Here is a 9,099-nt window from a genome sequence, read left to right on the forward strand (position 1 = left end):
TAGCATCATCGGGAAGACCAACAGGACAAGAAATGATTGAGTGAGCATCTTGTAGAAATTTCTCATTGCCGGTAACATGATGGGATGCACCGGTGTCAATAATCCACGACGATGATAAATAATCATCATCAATATAATCTGTAGGAGAACCGAACACACCACCCAAAATAGGGGTATTGGCGGAAATAGGGAGTAGCGGTGAGGTAGAGGAGGCAGCAGCCGCGAAGCAGGGGCGCGAGATATCCTCGCGGCCTGGCAGAAGCGGCGAGAGGGAGGCAGCAACCGTGGGACAGGGCCGCGGGATGGCAGAAGCTGCGACAGAGCAAGAAGAGCAGTAGCAGTGAGCAGAGGAGCAGCGGGCATAACAGAGCCATAAGGCAGACCTTGCAACATAGAAGCAACAGGTGAAGAAGAAGCGGCAGGTAGAGCAGTAGAAGTGGCAGCCGAGCGTCCTTGGTTACCATATTTGTTCAGCCACCATTCGGGTAGGCCATGAACAAGAAAACAACCATCGTAATCATGACCCATACGATTACAATGAGTGCAATAGAGATTCGACTTGCGTTTGGGAGTAATAGAAGAAGACATAATATTAGTGTCATTCACCACTATTGATCAATGAGAGTCTAAGAAATTAGAACTAGAAATTCGAAGCAGTAGAACAGATTTTAGGGTCCAAAGAACACCAACACGAGGCAACCCCATAAAAATATATAAATTCGAACCAGAATTTAGGGACCAGAAATTCGAAGCAGAAATTCGAACTAGAAATTCAAACTAGAAATTTAAAAATTTTTTTGCAGAAATTGAGTTTAGGGATTTAGAATGTAGATTATAGAAATTTAGGGATTTAGAATTTGATTGGCTCCGATACCATGTCACGAAATAAATTTTCATAGTTTCATTAGAGTATGAGAAGCGTATTTATATAATCCTAACAAGATATTAGGGCTCATGAGATAGGGTTGTTAGCTATACAATATACACACTAAATATAGGCCCTAACATCAACTTTCGATGTGAGAGCATCCATCTCTTATTACAAATGTACCTAAAAATAATCTTTTTGAATAACTTACAACTCTTTTTTTTTTTTTTTTTTAAAAAAAAAAACCACCACTTCCACTTCATCTATATATTATAATATAAAAAAAAAATACCATTTACTTTTTTTTAAAACCACCCATAACTACCTATTACAATAATTAAAGATTATTTTTCGTTGCGAAAAATATACATAATCTGACACTCTGTGTTTTAGCACTGACACGTTTTAGTTAATAAAAAAAATTACTAATGTAACTAATTTAAAACTTCAGTTTTTTGAAAAGTAATGTAATTGAAAAGAAACATAAAAAGCATTTAATGTCTAATGGTAGAGTTGGTTAATGCCTTAATGATAGTGGGCTTTAATGAAGTGGATGAGAATCGATTTTAAGATCTCCTACAATGGAGAAAAAAACTCAGATTTAGAATTGGGAAGGAAACTCTAACCACTTAATCTATCCTTTGTAAATTGTGATATGGCTTGGGTGCAGTTGCGTCAAACGCACTTGACGTAAACAAGTTGGAAGAAAATTGAATAACAAAATAAAAGTAATACTCGTAACTCGTAAGTTATTATTTTGATGGTAACAATAAAAATTAACAAACCCCTTTTCTCCTTGTTTAGTTTGTCAGTGACCGACGATCCAATCTCTCTCCTGATCTGGATTGCCACCATGGATGTCCCTAGCTCCTGGGACGCCCTCCGAAAACAGGTTTGCTTTTTTCTAATGCTTCGCTAATTTTGACTTTATTTGGGAATTCATTGGAATTTTTACAGTTGAATTTTGAAACTGTGATGGTGCTTTACTGTTATGGTTGTACCAATTGACATGTTTTAGGGTTAGGAATTAATCACTGATTGTTGTTGAGAATCAGATTTAATATAACTTATGGTTGAAGGATGATTCTTGATCATAATCAAGTCAATTCGTTTTTGAATTGCTAATTGATACTTGAAGCTGTAGAATTGTTCTAGAGTAGAATTTCAAACTTACCATTTTCTTAATTGCGGGGTACAATTCCTTTTGTTTATGCTAATTAAAAGGAATTTTATGACATTCATTCATTCATTACACAATGCAATGACCAACCCAATGTTCTTTTCGTAATTGTCTCCTTCCTCGCTCCTTCATTCACAAGGGGTGTTGCGTATAGTTTAGAGGCAGATAATTGAGTTATTCTTAAGACTTGATATGTCGTAATTCCGCAATTTAGGCTCGGAAACTTGAAGCGCAGCTGGATGAGCAGATGAATTCATACCGCAAACTGGTTGCTACAAAAGCTGAAACAACAGATAACAATCTTGAGTCTGGAATAGAACAACTATTAAAGCAGCTTGATCTAGTTAACAATCAGATGCGAGCATGGGTGTCATCTGGAGGCTCAGAGATGGTTTCTCACACCTTAACCAGACACCAAGAGATCCTTCAAGATTTAACTCAGGTATGTTATGTTGCATCTTCACTTCAGAGACTTACTTGATGAGAGTGTTAAAATTTTCATAACTCTATTGTTATGCATGGTATGTGTGTGTGTTTTGTGCTGTTCGTATTATTTTTAATAAATGTGAAATGTAAAGGTTTGGGGAAGAAAGAAGATAGTAACAATTAGGGGCAAATTTGAATTCTTTAGATATATATCTGTGTACACGTTAATTCTGAACTTAGAGAAATCAACTTATTCTGTATTGCATGGCAGTTTTTCTTGCTTAATCAATTCTTAAGACAATATTGAAGGTTGTTACTTCAATAGAAGAAGCTGGATTATTGGGCTCAATGCCTAAAATTATCCTTGTCTAAGGTGAAAAATGATTGAATGCTGTGTACCTTGCACAACGATCTAGGGACTAGCTCCTAGTTAGAATTATGAGTTCATACATCCTTTTGCATCTTAAAAGAAATATATATGCTGTCAAGAGAGTTTGGAGGGCACATTCAGCAGAGGTTTTCACTTTATTTTTTTTTTATTTTTTTTATGACAAGGGCTGGTGATGAGGAATCAATCCCAAGATCTCTTGGAACCAGGAGGGATCTCTAACCACTTGAGCTATCCCTCACTCTCTTCACAATTTATTCTGTAAAGTTACTAATATTGAAAAGAACATTATTCTGTGGAAACTGATGTTACGTTATTATGGATAATGGGTACTAGAAACGCTGAATTTGATTCCATGCTGTATATCATTAAGTTTAGTGATTCTAATCTGTATTGTCAATGATTTCAAACTATTGCACTAGCAGTAATGATTTCTTCTGTTTACTCACTTTACAGTGATGCTTTATCTTTTTCTACATCCTGAGTCACTGTTGCATTATTTGTACTAGCTTGATGCCCGGTTGATTGTTGAGATCTAACTTAATGTTTGACATGGTTGAAGTGCAGGAGTTTTATCGGCTTCGGTCCAGCCTTAGAGCTAAGCAAGAACACGCTTCACTGCTACAAGACTTCAGGGAATTTGATCGTAGCAGGCTAGACTTAGAAGGAGGAGGAAATTCAGTGGAGCAATCTCTGCTAAAGGAGCATACAACTATCAGCAGGAACACAGGGCAGGTATTAGACAAAATTATCATTACTTATGTCTTCAGTTCTACCAATGGAGAGTTGAATTGGATTTGTTATCCGTTGTCCTTTATGGTCACAACAACAGTAATCATCGTAAATAGCAGTTCCATAGTTGCTGTAGTTATGTAGTGCTACAAAAAGGTTCTGATTGTTTACATCAGCCTTTGAAATTACTATAGAAAAATATATCTTTTGCAGTAATCTATAGAGCTGTTGCTATAGCATATCTATAAATGGTTTACGGCATTGAGTCTGGCTGTTGTAAACCTATGGCAGAAAGTGGGGAGTTATTAATTTGCCTAAACTAATATTCGAAGAAATGCCTGTAGGTTGTGTTGTGCTTGGTACTTAGGATGAACCATCAATATTCAACTGAACATTTATTAGTAGTATATTGATTTCCTTAATTTGATCTAAATCAATCGATCAACCAATCAATCAAAGCCTTAATCTCATAAGCAAGGTCGGCTGCATGGACCAAAAATGGTTATTCCGTAGATTCATCCACAAAAATCTTGCTCCTTCATCCCTTACGTTCAAATACATCATTCTCATGCAAATCCATTTGATCCATATCCTTCCTAATTCCTTCCAACCAAGTCATTTCGGTTCCTTTACCTTACCTTGTTTAAGCTCTCCTTGGTCCCACTCTTCCACTTTTTGTACCGATGCACCCTTGGGTTTTCGCCTTACTCTCCAAACCAACGCAGGCAATTTTCTCTTGTTTTGTCTGCAATACCCACTTTCTTGCGAATAACTTTTTTTTTTTTAGTATTCCTACACATCCATCTTAACATGCACAATTTTGTAACCTCTATCTTTTTAATGTGCTTCTTAGATGCCTGATATTCAGGACTATAAAACAACACTGGTCTTATGAAAGTCCTATAGAATTTTATCTAAAACATATTTATATATCAGTGTTGTTGTCAGCCAATGTCAGTTGTTGCCAATATGGCCTTATAAATATTGAATTTAAAAAGATCTGAAGCAAAACCAACACTAGGAGTGTAAAGAATGAAAACAATAAAATTATAGGTGAAAAATAAAATTTGTAGTAATATTCTGATCAAGCAAAGATATCTATGGCTATAGAAGCTACTTGGACAAAAAGAAACAAAGAGCTAACTACTTAACAACCTATTAGAAGCACAAAATGCCAACTATCAAACAACTTTAAGTTGGGCCTTGTCAAGAGATGCAACAGCTATGCCTTGTTTGGAGCTCCATATAGGAAGGCATGTATGAAAACATACGAAGTATGTTAGAAAGGTATATGGATTTGCATGAGGATAAGGCATTGGATCGTAAGGGATGGAGAAGGAAGATATTTGTCGATGACTACACGGAATAATTACTTTTCATTCATGTAACCGACCCCACTTTGGGATTCAGGCTTTGAATGATTGATTGATAAGAAGTATGTTAGAGAGGGTTATAAAAGTCTGATCTTTCTCAATACCGTGGTTGGCAATTGAGAGAGTTTTCTTTTATGGATTACTGACATCTTAGGACTCTGGAAAACCTTCCGTAAAATTGTGGTAGCAGCTGTAATATATGGATCCTTATTGATGATGAGTTGGGAGATTTAAAAGTTTGAATTCTGAATGGGAGACAGGGGAATCATTATTTCTATGAGAGATTTTACTGCAATCTGTTAGGACTTGAGTGTTGTTTGACTAACCTGAGTTCCAGGAGTGATTTATGCTAGAAAAAAAAACAGTAGGTAAATATTAGTTTAAGACTTGTCTTCTCTCTTAGTTTTCTCACCCATTAGCCAAATGGAATGGAGTTATAGTGTTATATGATGTGTCATTCTCTGGCTGTTTACTTTGACATCATAAATCTGAATTTCTCAACATGTGTTCCTCCCCAATTAATCTCGAAATTTGTAATATTGAAGTTAGACTATATTCAAGCAGATGGCAAAAAATTACGTCTTTAATGGCAAAATATTGCTTCTTCTTTGAGGAAGAGGAGTATATCTTGGTCATATGAGTCTACATATTTGGAGCTATTTCATTTGGAAGGAACAATGAGGCAGATTAATTGGTTAAAGGTGTTGTAGGAGGGGAGAAAATTCCGAGTTTAGAGGGCCCCTCCTGGTTCGAATTCCCTTACAATGCAGTTGCAATGTGGTGATGCGGCCGAGATTTAATACCATGGTTACAATATTTTAGAATATTATAAGATGTTTATGAGATAGAGGGATACCGAAAATGACTTGGTTGGAAGGAGCTAGGAATGATAATGAAGCAAATGGATTTGCATGTGAATGAGCCAATGAGGTATTTGATCATAAGGGATGGAGGAGGAAGATTTATGTGGATGACTATACGGAATAATCAATTTTGGTTCATGTAGCCAGCCCCGCTTATGGGATTAAGGCTTTGATTGATTAATTGATAAGATGTTTGTGGTCAATGTGATTGGTGCATACTGGATAGTACTGGCCAATGTTGGAGGCAGCATCTGTTGTTGTCATAACAAGATTTAGGCTGAAAAATATTAGCCAGGCTGTTTCTAATATTCTATGGAATTGCAATATGTTGACAGTATGATGTTTTTGTTTGCCTTTGGGCTTTGGCTAATTGATATGTGTGATAATGAATTAGGTGCCTGCCTTTGACAGGAAAAAAAAAAAAAAGGGGGGGGGGGGGGGTTGTGAGTCTCACTCCATTGAGGAGACAACATTTTTTTTTAGCCATGAATTTTTGATGAAGAGTGTAGTGGTGACATATACTTTCCAATAAGTTGTTTTGGACTACATATCTACCTGGGGACTTGGTGGGTAGTGGGGGCAGGGGAGGTGAGATGACTTGTCTTTGCTACCTAAGGGTTATTAGCCATGTATTCTGATTGGGGAATATCTGGATTAGAAGTTTGACGATGCCAGTCTAGCCTTTGATAGTCAAGCTTCTAGTAGGAAATTCAGTGTTTTTATTGACTTTTTGCTGAGCTGTTATGCTTCATTATTGTATGGCCAAAATTAAGAATGGCCCACGTCACCCAATGATGCTGAAAAAGAATAAGCCGTGAGCAATTACTATAGGGGTCATTATACTTGAAACTAGATAAAACTTGTTTCACCCATTACTATGCTTATTAGAATTAGTGGAATGTTTGTACTTTGTGATGTACGAGTAGTTAAAATGTTATTTTATTGACAATTATGCTCGAATAGAATTTTGTTTGTCTCAATGCAAGTTTTATCTTTATTAGCTACATATTCCGGGGGTAGGATAGGATAACAAGATGTCCTTAAATGTTCAATCTTGTACCCAAATTAATCAGGAAGAGCTTATAGTTTCACCACCCTCATACATTAAACTGCCATAAGGAAATTGTCAAGTGTTTGCTCTACTTCTTCACAGGTTATGTCCAAATAAATCAAATAAATACTCATAAAATGAGCTCTCAAATTTATCTCAATCGATATATCCCTGAGAATCTCTTGTGTAGAGCAGGAACAGTCTAAAATGGCATAATTATAGTTAATATTGTCTGACTTGAGGATAGTGAGATGAAAAGGAAGGTCCTAAGCACATCATTATTCAAACCAGCTACCTTAGGAAAAGCATACTTTTCAGCCTACAATGGACAGGTTGAACTTGCTCCAAGAAATTCAGGATATTGGGTATATTAAATTTTTGAGACACTATTCATTTTGGTTAAGTCTCTTACCTTTGTGCTTCATTGATTTGATACCACTGGTAATCATTCCACTGATTGCAGATGGATTCTGTTATTTCTCAAGCACAATCTACCCTTGGCACACTAGTACTCCAGCGTTCAACTTTTGGGGGCATCAATTCAAAGATCAGTAATGTTAGCAGCCGTCTTCCAACGGTATGTAATTTGATAACTTTCTTGCAAGCTGTCAGATTACTCGAGTATTCAAATTTATGGAGTCATGTAGATGTATGTTGTGATATTGTTATGCTAGCATCAAAAGCTAAATTGAGGTTGGTGAATCGGATAATAATATGTTGGTGAAATTCTCATCGGTAGCCCTATTTTATTACACATTGGATTTAGTACTGACAGAAAAAGTTATTATCAATGATAACCTACTTTCATTTTAATATCAAATCGTGACATTATGATCATACCAAATCCAATGTGCAGTGAGAGTAACCCTAATATGTCAAAGCTGCATAATATTGGTAGATATTGATACAATGGAGGCTTGGTTCATAAATATTAGACGTGAATTGGACCATAAGAATAGCAACAAGAAACACCATAATTGGTTATACTGTTGTGGGTCCGTTTACTCGTTTAGGGCCCTGCATCCCTCTAACTAATAGCTAGCTCCATTCTCATATGTTGTATTATAATTTGTGACAATGCTGTAGGTGAATCAAATTCTTGCCTCTATAAAGAGGAAAAGGTCGATGGACACTATCATACTTTCGCTCGTCGCATCTGTATGCACATTCCTCATATTCATATACTGGCTCACCAAGTAGGGCAACATGATTGGATTTCTTTGTGGAGACTCGGGGGACTTCTCCCTGCTTTATCATCTGGAGGCTACTGTTCACAATTCCTTGCTTTATCCCATGGAAGATCCTCTTTACCTTCCACTTAGCTAGCATCTGCGAATTGTGGGGACAGAAAAAGCGAAAATGCATGCCATGAGGACTAAGAATGAAGTTAATGGGATTGATAACAGCATGTCGGGGTCATTTTTTGTTTACTTTCATGTAAAGTCAGTATAGTAAGTTGTGTGAACTTGTGTTTGGTATAGGATTGTACCTTTTCTTAATACTGTATAATGTGTGTATGCTATGGGTAACCAACTGCATACATTAAATCCTACCTTGCAAGTTGAAAGGTCGTTCTATTCTTCCTTACATTGAAAGGTCAATAGCTATATACTTGTGCATGTGTAATTTTTGAAGAGATATGCGTAGGCAGTTACTTACAATGAGATTAAAAACTCGTGTACATTTATTTTAACAGCAGGTGTAAGTTAGAATTTTCCTGAACCACAGAAATGATGAAATATCAGGATATTAAATGGAGAATATGCCATATGGTCCCAAGCTCCCAACCCACTAGTTTGCCATTTTATGATGATATATTTTTGTTTGATTGAGTGATATGCAAGGATCCAGGTTGCTCCTCAATCTAGTAGTGCTGGAACAAATTCGAGAAGAAAGCTATGGTCTTTCGGAACCATCTTTCAATTAGTCGCCGTTGGTTCTTTGTTTTCAGTTGGGCTTGTTTCTTTGTGTGTGTTTTTGTTAATTTTCCTTGAAGATTCGAGGGCTTCCAGCAGGTGTCCTGGACTCCTGGGAATGGGATCATCCCAGTTTTACTTGTTTGTTCGAAAGAAAATCATGTAAAAAAAACTACATGTATGTCGGGTTTTTTTCCTTCTTCTTACTAGGTATATGACCGAACTCGAACTTAATACTTCTAGTAAGCAATTTGTTTGAACCACTTTTAAACGGAAAGATGGTAAAATTAATACACAATGGA

At 36.5% G+C, this 9,099-nt stretch overlaps 1 protein-coding gene across 1 annotated transcript; it reads left to right on the forward strand.

Annotated features, from left to right (window-relative positions):
- The first annotated feature begins 1,628 nt into the window (after positions 1 to 1,628).
- LOC145588611 (Golgi SNAP receptor complex member 1-1-like) lies at positions 1,629 to 8,519 on the forward strand. Its single transcript, XM_081645238.1, has 5 exons — positions 1,629 to 1,760; positions 2,263 to 2,490; positions 3,430 to 3,597; positions 7,345 to 7,458; positions 7,968 to 8,519. Exons 1-5 carry the CDS (start codon positions 1,629 to 1,631, stop codon positions 8,079 to 8,081), a joined length of 756 nt encoding a protein of 251 aa, XP_081501364.1. The 3' UTR covers positions 8,082 to 8,519.
- The last annotated feature ends 580 nt before the right edge of the window (positions 8,520 to 9,099 follow it).

Source organism: Chenopodium album, chromosome 17 (assembly GCF_948465745.1).
Source record: "Chenopodium album chromosome 17, dcCheAlbu1.1, whole genome shotgun sequence".
Classification (NCBI taxonomy): domain Eukaryota; kingdom Viridiplantae; phylum Streptophyta; class Magnoliopsida; order Caryophyllales; family Amaranthaceae; genus Chenopodium; species Chenopodium album.

Coding starts and splice junctions, on each gene's coding strand:
- LOC145588611 (XM_081645238.1), top strand. CDS start 1,629: ATGGTAACAATAAAAATTAACAAACCCCTTTTCTCCTTGTTTAGTTTG. Junction 1,761..2,262: donor GGGACGCCCTCCGAAAACAG/GTTTGCTTTTTT, acceptor TCCGCAATTTAG/GCTCGGAAACTTGAAGCGCA. Junction 2,491..3,429: donor TCCTTCAAGATTTAACTCAG/GTATGTTATGTT, acceptor GTTGAAGTGCAG/GAGTTTTATCGGCTTCGGTC.